This window comes from Megalobrama amblycephala, linkage group LG10 (genome assembly GCF_018812025.1).
Source record: "Megalobrama amblycephala isolate DHTTF-2021 linkage group LG10, ASM1881202v1, whole genome shotgun sequence".
Lineage (NCBI taxonomy): Eukaryota > Metazoa > Chordata > Actinopteri > Cypriniformes > Xenocyprididae > Megalobrama > Megalobrama amblycephala.
Window position 1 is genome coordinate 22288344 of NC_063053.1, and position 18019 is coordinate 22306362.

The 18019-nt window shown below is 37.3% G+C and overlaps 1 protein-coding gene across 1 annotated transcript in view; it reads left to right on the plus strand.

Annotated features, from left to right (window-relative positions):
• The window catches only part of tasp1 (taspase, threonine aspartase, 1), a 47756-nt gene extending 31366 nt beyond the window's left edge, over positions 1-16390 (plus strand). The window contains exons 12-14 of the mRNA XM_048205436.1: positions 2588-2695; positions 5569-5642; positions 13650-16390. Of these exons, the coding sequence (XP_048061393.1) occupies positions 2588-2695; positions 5569-5642; positions 13650-13742 (275 nt within the window). The 3' untranslated portion in view covers positions 13743-16390. The remainder of the gene's footprint in view (positions 1-2587; positions 2696-5568; positions 5643-13649) is intronic.
• The last annotated feature ends 1629 nt before the right edge of the window (positions 16391-18019 follow it).

Below are 18019 nucleotides of genomic sequence, written 5' to 3' on the forward strand. Positions count from 1 at the left end.
CTTGTACTTAATATTATTGAATCCGTTTGAACGGCCGACCATGGCATGTGCTCCGTCAGTGTTGATTGACACCAGTTTAGACATTGGCAGCTGTGTTTTGTCGACAAAGGTTATGTAAAACTGTCTGATTCTATTCAGTGCAAGTCATCAGAATAAGGTAAATGCCCTGGCTAATGTAATCTGTTGTGCTGTAAGTATTTTGAGTTTAGTGTTAAAATTGAAAATTGTTAAAATTTAATATATACAATGAACATTTATTTATATTTTCCTGAATTCCATTAGAGATGCATGCAGTAGTAGCAACAAGCATTTGAAATTAAGCTTTTTTTTTTTTTTTTTTTTTTGGTAGATCTCATTTAGTTGATCATTTTAAAAGTAGATCATCAGGCAAAAAAGTGTGGGCACCCCTGGTATAGACTGTATAGACTTGGCTGTGTGAGACTATAGTTTGAATTAATCCCTTTTCTTTGCATGACACATTTACATTATAGTACAGAATAGCTCTTTCGGCATTATCCTGAACATAAGCATCCGTTTCTTCATGTGTCATAGAACGGAAGAGAGGCTTTTGGGAGCACGCTTAAATGCCTCATCCTTTTGTTTTTCCCGGCAAAAAATGTCCCGACTCCTTAACATAAAAATCAGTCTACAGGCTTTCTTATACAACCTAGGAAGTCAGGGAAGTCTCGTTTAAGTTTCATTACAAGCTGGTCACACATTGGAAATTAAAAAAAAAAGTGATTAATACATGAAAATCCGTACATATTGCCCATTTAAAGCTGCAGTCCGTAATTTTTTTTTTTTTTTTTTGGTTAATAAAATATCCAAAATCAATTATTGAGCAAGTACATAACCAGCCACTGTTCAAAATTATTTTCTTACCTTAGCATGATTCACAACGGTAAGCTTGTAATAATGTTTTCTAATTTGAGTGGTACTGGTAGGTTTCCACGGGTTTGCCTTTGCGTCAGTACGTCACGTCTGTATACATAAAGGAGGAGTCCCGGACGCTGCAGTTGGCAGATCATTTATAGCCTTTTCTCACAGTAGCTGGAATTAAACTTGCCATTTTGATGGCAGATTATAATACAGAAAGGTCCAAATGACAATCTTCAGTGAAAACCTGGAGATTCACCCTCAGTCAAAAGCAAAAAAGTTTGTACGCTAATACACACTAAATACACATATTCACACAATGCTGATGTTAACATTAACAATTTGAGAACAAAGTATATCAATAATAATTTGCATGGTTTGATGTTAATATGAGCTAAGCGATCGTTAGATTTAGTAGTAGGTCAGAACAAAAGTGGCCGACATGTTACTTACTTGTTCAGATGACATTTTCCGGTGAAAATTCTTATTTTGGTCACACTTTACCATGACTACAATCTGTGATTCCGAAGCACAGTATCCACACCAGTGTGGTGACTGACAGCCACACATTCTCCTCAAAACATTAGATTCATCCACGCTGAGGAGCTGTGCCGATGCACAACCCACATAAATATTCGTTCCACAAATAACTGCAATTGCAGGTTACAAACAGAGATGGCGACAACGAGGCAAAATTTAAGGACTGGAGCTTTAAAGGCTTTATTTTGTGAAAATGATCAGATTAATTACAATTATTTACTAAATAATTAAATAAGCATGAAATATTGATCTAATTTAAAATGATTTATGTGAGAAGAAAGAGACTTATTTAAAATATTTATTTGCAGGATGCTGTGATCAGAATCAAGTCAGAATCAAGTATTCCTGAAAGCTGTGTAATTTGATTAAACTGTTGAGATGAAACAGAATGAGAAGAATAAAAGCCTTTTTTAATGGAATATTGGATGAAGATCTGTTTTAATATGTCTTTTGAAGTGTGGTGTTAAGACATGTTCTGTGTGAAGGCCGTCCAGGTTTTCATTGAAGGGTTTTAATTGAGAGGTGTTATAAAAAGAGCTGTGTTCTGTGTAAACAAGCTGAACACAACATGATGTTCAAAATCAATATGGCATTAATGAAACAGAGCACCTATCTGAGGAGAAATTTAAAACTCTTCCCTCCTGTGGACCGATGTTATGCTTGAGTGCTTCAAACCTAGTCTGCGTCCAACACTCCTTTTGGTTTTGAGATGTAATCATTTGAATGGGCTTGAAGCCCGTTTTACAGCTCAAACCATTTCTCTTTGTCCCCTTTGGAAAAGTATGAGTATTTGGCTGCCTTCTCAACAGAGTCCCTTTATCAGAGCTCCGTGAGGGGTTACAGAAATAACTCATTCCATCATTAACCTATTAAAGAGCGAAAAGTGGCTCTGCTCCCAATTTTTCTCATTTGGTTAATAAAACAAAAGCTTTGGAAAGAATAATTGTTTTCAGTCGTTTAGGTTGGCAGGGGAAAGTACGGAAATGTACGGCTTTTCCGCTCATTTCATTAACTTCTCAGAACAGAGCATAACTAATAAATCATTGACAGAATCGCTGGATTTTCTTAGATGTCTCAAACGTGCTTTCATTTCGATTTCACATCTAAATAGACTGATTGTAGTGGAAAGAGGGTCATGGTTGAAATGCAGTTGGCTTGTTTGTGTTTTAAGGTTCGCCGTTCTTGGCTGGCGAGGACTGTGTTCTGGGTGGGGTGATTGTTCTGAGGTGCTGCTCTTGTGGAGAAGCCCAGCGCTCTGAAGACATCCAGGCTCTGCTGGGTAAGTGCTTTTCTGTTCTACCTCAGCTTCAATTCAATACACCTCTGGTCCAAAACTATGATGATTTGTGCATTCAAAAACATCAAAAAAGAATGGAATGGATTGGAATAGAATTATTATTTTAACTTATTCCTTTGATGTCAAAGCTAAATTTTCATCAGCATCATTACTCCAGTCTTCAGTGTCACATGATCCTTCTGAAATAATTCTAATATGCTGATTTGGTGCTCAAGAAACATTTCTTATTATCAATATATTAAAGGTGCCCTAGAATTAAAAATTGAATTTACCTTGGCATAGTTAAATAACAAGAGTTCAGTACATGGAAATGACATACAGTGAGTCTCAAACTCCATTGTTTCCTCCTTCTTATATAAATCTCATTTGTTTAAAAGACCTCCGAAGAACAGGCGAATCTCAACATAACACCGACTGTTACGTAACATTCCGGATCATTTATATGTACGCCCCCAATCTTTGCATATGCCAGCTCATGTTCAAAGCATTAGACAAGGGCAGGACGTCTGGATGTGCACAGCTGAATCATCAGACTAGGTAAGCAAGCAAGAACAAGAGCGAAAAATGGCAGATGGAGCGATAATAACTGACATGATCCATGATAACGTGATATTTTTAGTGATATTTGTAAACTGTCTTTCTAAATGTTTCGTTAGCATGTTGCTAATGTACTATTAAATGTGGTTAAAGTTACCATCGTTTCTTACTGTATTCACGGAGACAAGAGCCGTCGTTATTTTCATTATTAAACACTTGCAGTCTGTATAATTCATAAACACAACTTCATTCTTTATAAATCTCTCCAACAGATGGATCACAGCCTCAAATTCATTCAGAATCAAATGTTAACATCCAAATAAATACTATACTCACATAATCCGACGCATGCATGCAGTATGCATGACGAACACTTTGTAAAGATCCATTTTGAGGGTTATATTAGCTGTGTAAACTTTGTTTATGCACTGTTTAAGGCAAGCGCGAGCTCCGTGGGCGGGGAGCGTGAGCATTTAAAGGGGCCGCAACATGAATCGGCGCATTTCTAATTATGCCCCAAAATAGGCAGTTAAAAAAATGAATTAAAAAAAAATCAATAGGGTATTTTGAACTGAAACTTCACAGACACATTCGATGGCACCTTTAATATTTTTGTGGAAACTGTAATACATAAGAACAGCATTAATTTTAAATGTTAATCTTTTGTAACATTATAAATGTCTTTACTGTCACTTGATCAATTTAATGCATCATTGCAGAAAGATAAAAAAAAAAGCATGATTTTTTAGGAACATCTGGGTCACTGAAGATTCCCTGAAAGTCATTTGTAATGTTGTTTTCTCCCCCATTCTTATTTTCTGATGCCTCCCTCACATTCTTGTCTAAAGATGCTGACTATTTTTCCAGGCGTCTTTGTTTAAACATTCAGGGATAAACATGGCAGCTCCCTGCATTCACAAATGGCACAATAAACAGGTCTCAAAGTGTGGTCTGGCCTCAGAGAATAGAGGCATTGTTATGATTAGGGCTGACACTCAATGGAAGAACACATTTGAGACTAATATGAAACGTGCTGCACAGTTTTGAAAATTCACCTTTTCAACATTTTTGTCTGTTGTGTTTATTAACTATTCAATCATCACTTCAATTTAACTCAGAAGGCTAATTCACCATGGGTTCCTTTTGGAAGTTCTTATGGGTTTTTAGAATAGCAGTTTTCCATTGATGAGTAAAATATTAGGCACCTCACGTTCCGATCGAATTCTGATTCTGGGAGTCACGATTGACGATTCCAAAACGATTCTTGATTTACATTTTTTTTTTTTTTACATTATTAAATAGTTTACTGATTTTAAAACTTAAATTTATTTGTACATTTTTAATTATTTATATAATTAGAAGTACTTTTTTAAAAGATTACATTTTTAAAAAAAAAAATTATATGTTAAGAATTTTACTTACTATAACTAAATATGGCTTCAAAACAATATAATCAAATAGTAAATAATAAAGAGGAACAAAGAAATATATTTCAAAGAAACACAAACAAAGAGTGCTTTCAGTATCTTAACTGATTTTTACTCTTACTGATGACATCATAAACAGGATCTAATAGGCTGCATATTCACACTAATGTGCAGACCTATTTTATCGGATGTTTTGTCCTATCTGTTTAATCACTTAAGACATAACTTTTTTATATTGCATTATAAAAGCATTTTAATATGCAAGTGCATTTAACAACTAACACTGAGTCACCCATAGCCGCGAATGCTATTCAGTGAGTTTTGTGTATTAAATATATATAGTTCTACTGCATTCCAAACGGATGAATGCCTTCATAGAGCATTTTGAAGGTAAAACACTGAAATACCGGTGGACATACCGCACATTGTAAGTGCAACATTAAGCAAAGCGCACGTTTCTTAGCGCATATCCTGTGCAGTGAAGCCTGCAAATGCCCTTGTAATTTGCTTCAGCCGTTTTGAATTGTATGGAACATTCAAGTGTGTGTGTGGGTGTGTGTGTGTGTGTGTAGAATACGGCTGTTTCTAGAACACACATAGTGCCATGATGCATCTGCGGTTAAAAACGAAACTTAGAATCGTTGTAGAGAGAATTGCGATGCATCAGAGATTTTTCCCTCCCCCACCCCTATAAAATATCCATTGTGGTTAATATTACTTGTGAGTTTTTATTCTTTTTTTTTATTTTAATCTGTTCTAATATTTTATTCATTAATAAAAAAAACTATTCTAAAAATCAATTTGAAACTCCTGAAGATGCTAATGTGTGATAATCTAAGAACTTTGTAGTAGATGTATCTCACAGTTATTGTGTCTCTCTTTTATTCACAGTGGAGTTTCTATGGAGCCATACTACAGAGAGCATGTGTGTGGGGTATATGTCTGCCCAGGACAGTAAAGCCAGGGTAAGAAATTCCTAAAACAGAACTCCCTCATCAGAGGCTGTCTCTTTCTCAGCAGTTGCTAGGGCTTTCTGGGTGGTTACTTACTGGCTGAAGTCTCTGATTTTCTGGTCCCTAGGTATGGCTCAGTTCCCTGCTTCAATTTAGTCATTAGCATGGCAAAAAAAAAAAATTCTGTCATTAATTACTCACCCTCATGTCGTTCCAAACCTGTAAGACCTTTGTTCATCTTTGGAAAACAAAATCATTTATTTTTGATTAAATCCAAGAGCTCTCTGACACCTCCATAGGGGTGAACAGCATTGACCAATACTGAGCCGGCATTCTGATGTAGAACCCGGAAGCGCTGCACCTTGTGAACACAAAAGGTATTTTTGTTGCTTCATAAAATTAAAGGTCCCATGGCGTGAAAATTTCACTTTATGAGACTTTTTAACATTAATATGAGTTCCCCTAGCCTGCATATGGTCCCCCAGTGGCTAGAAAAGGCGATGGGTGTAAACCGAGCCCTGGGTATTTTGCTTTGCATTTGAGAAAATGAAAGCTCAGATAACCCAATATGGAATCTTCCCCATAGATCGTCATAAGGGGAAAGGTTACCTCCCCTTTCTCTGCTTTGCCCGCCCATGAGAAATGAGCTACTACAGTGCGAGGCGAGCACAGTATTTTTTTTTTTTTCCTCGAGAGACATCATGCCTTGTAAATGAGCGAAGCATGGCAGTTGCTCAGTGTTTGGATGTACAAATGAACACAAAGTATTTTTTTAGTTCCTTCATCCGAGCCTATGAAGAAACAGTGGGTTAATTTTATTTTCTCTGCTAATGCACTGAAACAACTTCCCATAGTTTTGTATGTCTGCGCCACACATTTCACCGACCACTGTTTCCTCAACGTGGGCCAATACAGCCCAGTTACTGTCGCTAATGTAAAGGTGGACAGCATCAAGTATGTGTGTGAATACACACACTGTAACGCAAGTGTTGTACGTTTCTTTGGATAACCGTTCTGCTGTTGTTGTTATAACGCACACGATATCCACATTTCCAGATTGCAGAGCTTGATGTAATTGTAATAAGAAAGATTGTAAAAACCTTTAAGATTTAAATATATAAAATATGTAAACAAATAAATGATGTTGGCATGGTATCACATTTTCCACAGCGGCACCTATCCGAAAAGGTATTTGTAATAATGGCAGAGGTCTGACTAATTTAGTGGTGCTGGTTAGTGTCTATAGCTGATAATTATATATACAATAGCAAATCGGAGCAACATGAAAAGCCAACAATGTAGGCTAGCATTAGCTACATGATAATAACTGTAACAGCATACATAAACCAACTAAAGACACAATGTTTTAAACTAACCATTCGCAGACATCCTGCTGTAGTTGCAACTTCTTCATCCTGTGCTTCTACATCCGGATCAGATTCTGGGTCAAACGGAAACGCTTGAACGGCTGCGTGTCTACGAGCCATTGCGATACATCCACTGTCAACATTAACGCATGGTACCGTAGCCGCAAGCTGGTTAACGCCACACCCACCCTCTACCTTGCCCCGCCTCTCTCCTCCTCATTAGCATTTAAAGCTACAGACCCAGAAACGGCACGTCCTGAGGAAAGCTCATTGTGGGACTGGCTTGTCGTGGCTGAAATTCTGCACCAAGGCTGAATTTCGGGAAAGAGACTTCAGATACAGTACTAGGGACCACTTAGGCCTATATAAAAGCATCCAAAAAGTAGCATGTCATGGGACCTTTAAGGTTGAACCACTGTAGTCACTTGGACTATGGCTGAAAAGTGATAAAAGCATGGCAACATCCACAATGCTTCCTATTTTTTTATTATCAGTCCATAAGTTTCTGGTATGTAATTGGCAGCAGGTACTGAAAACGAAGCTATTCAAAATGAACAATCCTGCTGAATTGTGACAAGTCTTTCTTCCGATGACTCTAAGGAAACATTGCAGCAGAAAGACACCAACTCATTCCTGTACCATTCCAGAAACATTCCTCCCATTCCTGCATGCATTGTGCTGCTGTGTATGTGTGTGTGTGTGTTTGATGAGATGAAAGCCCAGAGCTGATTGGCAGCTCAGTGAGATAGAACACAGTCCAGAGCTCTTGGAGTGTGTGCCGTTTTAACCGTTTCTATTCACGCTAGTAGCTCAGAGCGTGTCTGGAAGTGTGCATTGACCCATTTTAGAATAGTCCTTTGTTGGGTTTGTGCTCTGAACAGGGGCTCTAGTCAGTTCTTGCAGAAGCCAGTGTACTCTTTATCCAGTCTATTGTCACTGCAGATTGGCTGGAAGCGGACCCTCTATGTTCCTTCAAGCTCTTTTGGCTTTCATGCCTGGCATTGATGAATCTCTTACATTAACAAGCCTCTTTACCTCCAGAACTTCTCAACCTGTTCAGTTTGTGTATCTGTTAACATTGTTGCAATGTTGGGCCGTATTTTATTTTGCTTTAATTTTGTTTATTAATTACTTTTTTTTTATCCATACATTCAAAGAATTGCACAGCATAATGTAAACTTTGCACAGCATAAAATTCTTTCTATGTATACAGGATATTTGTGGCCATGAAACTGTACACTTAGGACATGGATGAGCCTCTGTGTTTGGTGCACTGACAAACATGTTGTCTGATAGATCGCCTGGAATGCGGATTGTATGTTTGTTTTTGTTTTTTGTTTTTTTGTTTTTTTCTTCTAGAGCAATGGGATGGCAAGATTTCAAACCTTCCAGCTCAATTCCCAAATCCACACGCATCATTGCTGTTGGAGAACAGCTACTCTTCTCATGTGTTCTCTTCCCTGCTCTGGGGTGCGTTTCCTGTACAACGATGTAACTCGCTGATTAACTACCATAGATAGTACAATGCATGGAGAAACTAACCGTCTAGTCATAATTGTTGCCCGAAACTGTAGTAACAAGGTACTTTGGCTTAACAATATAGGATTGTCATTAATGATGTCATGCACAGGTTGATGGAGTAATATTTTTCAACTAATTAATCTATTCAGGATCTCAGAGAGGCTGCTGTAACAAGTGACTGGCACCTAATGACTACTTCACCGTTTTTGTTCCATGTCATTTTGCTTTATTTGATTGTTGACACGCTAATACATACACCAGTCAGGCATAACATTATGACCACCTTCCTAATACTGTGTTGGTCCACCTTTTGCTGCCAATCAGCCCTGACCCATTGAGACATGAACTCCACTAGACCCCTGAAGGGGTGCTATGGTATCTGGCACCAAGATGTTAGCAGCAGATCCTTTTAAGTTCTGTAAGTTGTGAGGTGGGGCCTCTATGGATCGGACTTGTTTGTTCAGCACATCCCACAGATGTTCGATTGGATTGAGATCTGGGGAATTTGGAGGCTAAGTCAACACCTCAAACTTGTTGTTGTGTTCCTCAAACTATTCCTGACCATTTTTGCTTTGTGGCAGGGCACATTTTCCTGCTGAAAGAAGCCAAAGCCACCAGGGAATACTGTGTACATGAAAGGGTGTACATGGTCTTCAACCATGCTTGGGTAGGTGGTATGTGTCAAAGTAACATCCACATGGATGGCAGGACCCAAGGTTTCCCAGCAGAACTTTGCCCAAAGCATCACACTGCCTCTGTCGGTTTGCCCTCTTCCCATAGTGCATCCTGGTGCCATGTGTTCCCCGGGTAAGCAACGCACGTACCCAGCCATCCACGTGATGTAAAAGAAAACGTGATTCATCAGACCAGGTCACCTTCTGATCAGGTCATGCTCTGACCCAGTCGTCAAGCCATCACAATTTGGTTCTTGTCAAACTCGCTCAAATCCTTACGCTTGCCCAATTTTCCTGCTTGCCCAATATCCCACCCAGGTGCCGTGATGAAGAGATAATCAGTGTTATTCACTTTACCTGTCAATGGTCATAATGTTAATGCCTGGTCAGTGTATATAGATTAAAATGTATATATTGTGTTAGAACAGCTGCCTCACCCTTATTATCGGCGCCACCCCGCCCCTTAAAGGATTAGTCCACTTTTAAATAAACTTTTCCTGATAATTTACTTACCCCCATGGCATCCAAGATGTCCATGTCTTTCTTTCTTCAGTCGAAAAGAAATTAAAGTTTTTGATGAAAACATTCCAGGATTTTTTTTTCCATATAGTAGACTTCAATGGGCACATTCATAATTAGTCATAATTAGTTTTACTGCAGCTTCAAATTGTTCAACACGATCCCAGATGAGAAATAAGGGTCTTATCTAGTGAAACCATCACTCATTTTCTGAAACAAAATTGAAAATTATATAAGTTTTAACCTTAAATGCTCATCTTGAACTAGCTCTTTTCTTCTTCTCCTCTATTAGAATTCCAGCAGTGTAGATGCTGCTAAGCGTAATACTGCCCTCCACAGGTCAAAGTTTGAACTAATTTTTATATGCAATATACTAGTTCAATAGTATATAACAATTAGTTCAAACTTTGACCTGAGGAGGGCAATAATACACTTAGCAGCGTCTACACTGCTGGAATTCAAATAAAGAAGAAGAAGAGAGCTAGTTCAAGATGAGCATTTAAAGTTAAAACTTATATAATTTTCAATTTTTTTCAGAAAATGAGCGATGGTTTCTCTAGATAAGACCCTTATTTCTCATCTGGGATCGTGTAGAACAATTTGAAGCTGCAGTGAAACTAATTTTGACCTTCAACTGTTTGGTGCCCATTGAAGTCTACTATAAGGAGAATAATCCTGGAATGTTTTTATCAAAAACTGTAATTTCTTTTTGACTGAAGAAAGAAAGACATGGACATCTTGGATGACATGAGGGTGAGTAAATTATCAGGAAAAGTTTGTTTAAAAGTGGACTAATCCTTTAAAGTCATCATGAAATCAAAATTGACCCTATTTACTTTGTTAGCCACATTACTAATCTTGTGGTAAACAATTAATCTGTGCAAGTTAATGCACAGAAAAAAACTTTAATCTTTAATCAAAATCTGAAATCTGAATTCCTTCTCTGATGATGTCAGTTTGACGGCTTGGATTGAATATCCACTCCCCTTCAACCATCAGTCTGCTATGAACGAGGGATGGAGAGGTTGTGCGCTAAAATAAAACCTCGCCCTCAATTCAATATTCCGTTTCACTTTGAAATGCATCACAACACTGAAGTAAAGTCTGTTGCAACTTCTGGTTCAACAGAACTTTAAATAGCTGCCCTTCTCCAGGTTCCTGACAGGAGTGGGCGTGAGAGAGAACCAGGTAACAACCAGGACTGGTAGCGTGTGATGAGGCACACCTGAATCAAATGGAGCCTTAGCCGGTCTCTCTTCCCTGTGCATGCATGCTGGTGTCCTTGTAGGCCCAGGAGTGATTCCCACACTGCCAAAGCTGCCGAGTTGCTGGACCCAAGTTCCCGGGTTGGAGTTTGCTATGCTGCCGTCGTGCTGGAGTTCGCCGATTGTCTTGCCCCCAAATGCCGCGGTCCCAGGAAAGCCGAGCCGCTACAGAAGCTGTCGCCCCTTGCACCCCAGACTGACATTTTTGTTTTATTTTATGTATGTATCCACCACAATATTTAAATAGAATGATAGATATAGAATGTAACCTTGTTGTTGTGTTCAAGAGCATGATCTATTTAAGTCGACATGTCATTGAACGTAAACCACATATGTTTGTGAATGTTTTTTGGAACTGTGGTTTCTGGAAACGCACAAAGGGTGAACTGTTGGTAATTATGGACGCAACTATGGAACTTGCGACCATAGTTGGTTAACAATTCTTTCGGGAAACGCACCCTTGGTTGTTGACTAATCGGTTACACTGCTCACTCTTGCATTTTTTTTTTTTATTAATCTTGCCCCTGGAAACAAGGGATGGCACATTGTGGCTGAGAACAAATATGTGTCATAGATCTGTTTTTACACTGCGGCCCCACTTCTGGTTTAAACATTCTGGTTTTCAGCTCTTTAACACATCATACACACATTTTTACATGGCAATCAAGAAAGAATTTAAATGGCATATTTTTGGTCTCTGAAACAAAGCAGTTTTCTGATTATATCCAACTGCTTAAATGTTTGGCTTGAGTCTTGATGTCCATCTCAGTCAGTGAATCTCTGGTTTGCCACACAGAATTGAGTCTAATCTTCAAGTTGCGTTAAGACTTCATGATTATTTCCAGCAGTGGTAATCCCAACCACATGTGAACCATTCCAGATAAAACACCATCAAGTAGATTGAAATGTTCAACTTCAAAACACTTGTCATTTATAAGAAGAATCACTCCAATTTACACTTGAAGATTGGAGGTGAATTACCTTTTTCAAGGTATGTTCAAATTTTATGTAGCATAAGTTCAGTAGGAGTCTTTTTGTAATTTATTTATTTATTTTTATTATAACTTCCAGGCCATAATTTGATATTATTATTAATTATATTTACTTGGATTATTAATTGACTTTGATAGATTTTGTGTTGTTATCTAGTTATTTATGTTTAAGCTTTTCTTAAAAAAAAAAAAAAAAAAATCAAAAATCTCATAATTAGTTGCTTAAGTGTATCTTACTCTAGACAACTGTGCTACAAGCTTTTGAGAAGATGTGTTCTGTTACTTTTCTAAGTGACGGTGAATTATTTTTGACTGATAAAAAGAAAACAAATGATAAAATGAAGGAAAAAATCCCATATACTTGTATTGAAAGAGGGACCTGAGCCATGTAGTTGAGGACCACAATATCATGGAGACTTGGGCCAATAAGCAACCACCCAGAACACCCTGGTAACCACATAGCATAGCGTTAAAACCACTCAAAACGCACTGGGCATCACCCTGTTGCAATCACCCCTAGCATCTCACAAAAAATGTTGCAGAACTCTAAAGGCCAGAATATTTGAGCCATGAAATCGCACATGTAATGGGCATGTATAAAGAAAGGCTTTTATCTCCATATGGGTGGCAAGAAAAATGTGAATAGTTGTGCTATGCTTTTTGAATTGATTTTGTAGAATTCAATGTTTCAGTAGGGGTTGTTGGGTGGAATCAGTCTGATTATAACAAATTATATCAAATTATATCAAATAATTATATATATATATATATATATATATATATATATATATATTTTTGTTGTTTTGTTGGTTTGTTGTTTTGTTGGTTTTTTTTTTTTTTTTTTTTTTTTTTTTTTTTCCCTGGATTCTGTTTTTGTCAGTTTTGATTTTCTAGATTTTTTTTTTTTTTTTTTTTTTTTTAGGATTTATTCATTCAAAATTTGCCAAATTCGAGATTTTCTGTTATACTGTAAATAAACTTAAAAAAAAAAAAAATATTACTGGATTCTGTGATTCCATCTGTGTTTTCCATATCACGGAAATCATAGTGCCTTGTATTTTAAGTGTCATACATATTTTAATTTTATTTTGTAACTTCATTTACATTATTGTTTGATGGATTTATTATTAGTTATATATTATCACAGAGTAGTTTTTTTTTTTTTTCCCTTTTTTTTTTCCCTTTTTTTTTTTCTTTCTATTTTTTAGTTTTAGTTATTTAAGTTAGCTTTAAAGTATTGTCTCCTAGCTTGCTAGTAATCTGCCTGAGCCGGTGCTGGAGGTCACACAGAGTGTGGGAGTGAGATATGGATCATTATCATAGCATAACTGACACACATGGATGTGCTGAAAGGGGTCAGAGTTTTCCACTGACTGTCACCCTATGCGTGTCGTCCCGCCACGGACCAGTGTTGGCAACAGGTGGCCCAGGGCTGCTCTGGGATGGTAGCTCCACTTTCATTCTCCTCACACATGGGCAGGGAGCTGTCGGGTTCTGACTCCCAGAGGGCTGCTTATCGTAGCCCGACAAAGAGCGTGACCAGGGTATGTGCCTGAATCAGGTGGGCGGCAGCTGACTTTGATTGCAATGAGGACACCTCACTCCCACCATTCAACAGCTGTGTGCTTCTCCACCACACTCATATTTGACTTTGTAAACACTCTCTCTCTCTGTTTGCCAGACTCACATATCCAGACTTCCTCCTGGGGCGGTGGCCGGACAGTCGCTGGCAATCGAAGGTGGAGTCTGTCGACTTGGGACCACGAGTGACTGAAGCGGTGTGAAATCATCCTCTATTTCTGCAGCAATATGCCAGCGCCAGGATCTTTATAGCAAGAGCTTGATGTTGTGTCATTGTGGGACACAATTATAAAGGGACAAAAATGTTGCAATATGTCTTTTCTTCCATCTTTTTCTTTATTGCACAGATATAAAAAACATTTATTCATTTATTCACAATTTCCTTTTCTAAAAGCTACCATGCTACTTTTGCGCTCCATTCATGGGCATAGCATAGACAGTGTCATCTGTTTTACTGTCACTTGAGAGGGGGGGGGGGGACAAGGTTAGCAGGGTAATTTGCGGTAAAAGGTGTCTGCTAAGAAACTAAGTCATGCCAAGTGCACTTCAGGACTAGTGCACTGCTCTGGTTTTAGTGGGCTTCCAAGAAACTCAGCTTCTAGTATGTGCTGGACAAGACTTGATGCTCCATTTCTATTCCTCTCTGAAACAATATGCACCGTCCTTTTCATTGTAAATAAGCTAAAGGTTGTTGAAACAGGGTGGCCATTAATGTAAGCGGTGTACTTGACGTTTAATATTACTTTTACTATTAGGTTTTATATATAGTTAAGATGCTTGTTTTGTGCAAAAGTTCAGTTTAGTAACTCATATTGAAGGTCTGAACGTTTCAGATCTGAGTGGAGATATTTGACACGTGTGTTTGATGTGAGTCTGGTTGAGTCGCAAATACGTATATGCAGCGTGGAATACAGGATAAAATCCTTTATGAAATTTACAAGAATTGCTTTTTCATTTGAATTTTTTAAAGCTAGGTATAGCAGTTTAGAATAAAATTGTCATTTGCTTAATCTCATGTCATTTTAAACCTGTATAACATAGTTTCTTCTGCAGAACACAAAAGGTTAATTTTGTTAAAGAGAGAGTTCACCTAAAAATGAAAATTATGTCATCATTTACTCACCTTAACGTCATTCCACCTTTCATTCATCTTTGCAACACACATGAAGATATTTTAATGAAATCTCAGCGATTTCTGTCCCTCCATTGACAGCTACGCAACTACCACTTTGAAATAGTTCGTAAAGAGATCGTAAAACTAATCCATATGAATTGAGCAGGTTATTCCAAAATTTTCTGAGACACGATCACTTTATGTGATGAACAGATTTAATTTAGTTTTTTATTCACATAACTTTTATCAGCGAACATATGCAGAAGCTCGTGAACAAACCTCTTGTGGAAGCTCAAACGTGCTGAGTAACGCATGCACCTCATTGGTTCTCGCACACATCAAGCAAACATGCTTGAGCTTCCGTTTACCACAACTGATCTGTGCGTTGATGAATGTTTATATTTGAATAAAAGCTTAAATTAAATCTGTTCGTCACATAAAGCGATCGAAAATTTGGAGTTAACCCGCTCTCTTTATAACATCTCTTTATGAACTTTTTGAAGCGTCAAAGTGGTAGTTGCGTAGCTGTCAATGGAGGGACAGAAATCGCTGAGATTTCATTAAAAATATCTTCATTTGTGTTCCGAAGATGAGTGAAAGTCTTATGGGTTTGGAACAACATGAGCGTGAGTAAATGTTGACAGAATTTAAATTTTTGGGGTGAACCGTCCCTTTAAGAGTATCATTGTCATTGTTTTGCATTTAATAACCTCTAAAATAATCAAAAAGAACCAAAGTATCATAAAAATGAGTCACATGATACTTTAGTTCTTTTATGTTCATTTTATTCCTTGAAAAATTAATTCCCCATTTATCAATGTGGCATGGAAAAGAGTGATCTGTCTATTCTTCTGAAATTCCTTTTTATTTTTATTTATTGCAAAAACGTTGTGCACATTGGAATGACATGAGGGCAAGTAAATAAGAAAATTTTATTTTCAAGTGAACTATTCCTTTAAAGAGTGGGACTATTCTCAAATCTAATGATATGCACTGTTGAAAATATGTTGAATCGTGGTTGTTACACTTTCACCACAAAGTCGATGGCAGTAGGATCACAGAAATATCTTCTGATGAGACTAGATGCACACGCACTTTTGCTCAGCGTCTTACTATATAAGTGCACTACTTTGACTAACTGCACTGCTCGTGAGTGTACCGAGAACATGGCGCATGATTCGCAATCCAAGTATGCGTTCCTTTTGCGTACTTTTGAGTTCACTTGACCTTATTTGAAAGCTGCATAGTGCACTTCTGTGGTTGAGCTGTATTAACATGTGAACAGCTTTGTGTGTTTTCTAATGCCATGTGTAGTGCTCAGGAGATGAGACCCCCAAAAAAGCAAGCTAAAAATGACTGTTAGTCTTTGAAAATGCAAAATATATTTTAGGTCTGTATTTTATAATGGCAGAAAAATAAGAGGATCTCTAAAATGTATTTATAAATTACACTGAATCAAATATGTTGACGGTTATTGCATTGATGAGGGTTTTTGGCAGGGCTATTATTTCAAGTTCTGCAGTCGAGAACTTTTTAGTTAAAATTCTTGCATTACTATAAAAATGTATGATATATATATATAATATATATATATATATATATATGCTTATTTTAGTTTTACTTGACCCTGCATTTATTATGAAATGTCTGTGAACCTTTCCAACAGCAGATTGTAATTCTAATCTCTTGCTATTGTAATGCTCAATAAAACTGGGATATGGCGTGCAGTTGTGTCGATTGATTCATTCATTCATTGATAGTCCCCTATATACTTGGTACATATGTCAGCACCTCTGTATGTCCCACCCAAACTTCACCTTTCAATAGGAAATACATCAACACAGCTAAGAAACTACCAAGTAAGTCCTTAATAAGTAAGTGGAAAAAGCACTGAATTCTCTTTGCGTTCACATCGTCTCGGGCATTAGAAGTGGACTGAGATCTCTTTTTGTTCCTCTTTCCATTCACTGTGTTGTTTGGATGCTAAACCATTTGAATCCTTCCTATGTTGAAGAGACATTGTGTCATTTATTATTTGGCCGTCTTGAAATTTACTGTCTACAGTCTGTTGTTTTATCTTTATCTGGAGGCCTACTGTTCTCACTCTTTTGTTTAGTCTCCACGAGCCCTTGCAAAGTTCCATACAAAAACACTGCTCTATTTGTAGCATCATATTTGTTTTTGAGGCTCTAACAGACAGCACACTTCTATCCTTGTCTTCCCCTTGCCATTTCTACTACCCACATATCTTATAATCTTAACTGTGGGCTGCCAAAGATTTATAGTCTAGAAATAAATTACACACTTGACAATAACCCAGAGGTGAAAATAGAAGCTCTTCAGAGAAGCTGGAGAAATGAAGAAAAATTATGTCTTTGTTTGATGTCAGATAGCAGAATGATGGTGTTTTGTAGTCATTGTTTGGACTGTGTGAGTTAATATTGTTTTCCTTTAGGATCCATACTTGACAATCCTGTGGCTATCCCATATGTTGTCCTGAAATCTGTCCTACAGGGTGTTTGTGGATTTATATGCATCCTATTGTGTTTGTGGTCAGTGCCACATTGACTTTTGGTTTCTTTCACCGGCTTTTCTCACCTTCTCCTTCTTTCATTGTTTGACACAGACTGAGTCCTTTGTGCTGTTTCCATTAAGGATAATTACATTTGTCCTTTATGGAGTGTTGAGTATAACAATATATAAAGAAAAATTGCCCCTTGCAAACCAGTTCCTTTTTATTCATAACTCATATTGCATATTATTCAGGATTATGATTAATATTATTGAAGATAACTTTAAATGAAAAACATTTGACATTGTGGATAATAAAACAAAGTAGAACATACACTGTAAAAAATGTAAAAATATTTTACGCATTGATTTTTCAAAATGAACTGAAAAAGGCAGCTGTATTTTCTTTAAAGGATTAGTCCACTTTTAAATAAACTTTTCCTGATAATTTTCTCACCCCCATGTCATCCAAGATGTCCATGTCTTTCTTTCTTCATTCGAAAAGAAATTAAAGTTTTTGATGAAAACATTCCAGGATTATTCTCCTTATAGTAGACTTCAATGGGCACCAAACAGTTGAAGGTCAAAATTAGTTTCACTGCAGCTTCAAATTGTTCTACACGATCCCAGATGAGAAATAAGGGTCTTATCTAGTGAAACCATCGCTCATTTTCTGAAATTTTTTTTTAATTATATAAGTTTTAGCCATAAATGCTCATCTTGAACTAGCTCTCTTCTTCTTCTCTATTAGAATTCCAGCAGTGTAGACGCTGCTAAACGTATTACTGCCCTCCACAGGTCTGGTTTCACTAGAAAAGACCCTTATTTCTCATCTGGGATCGTGT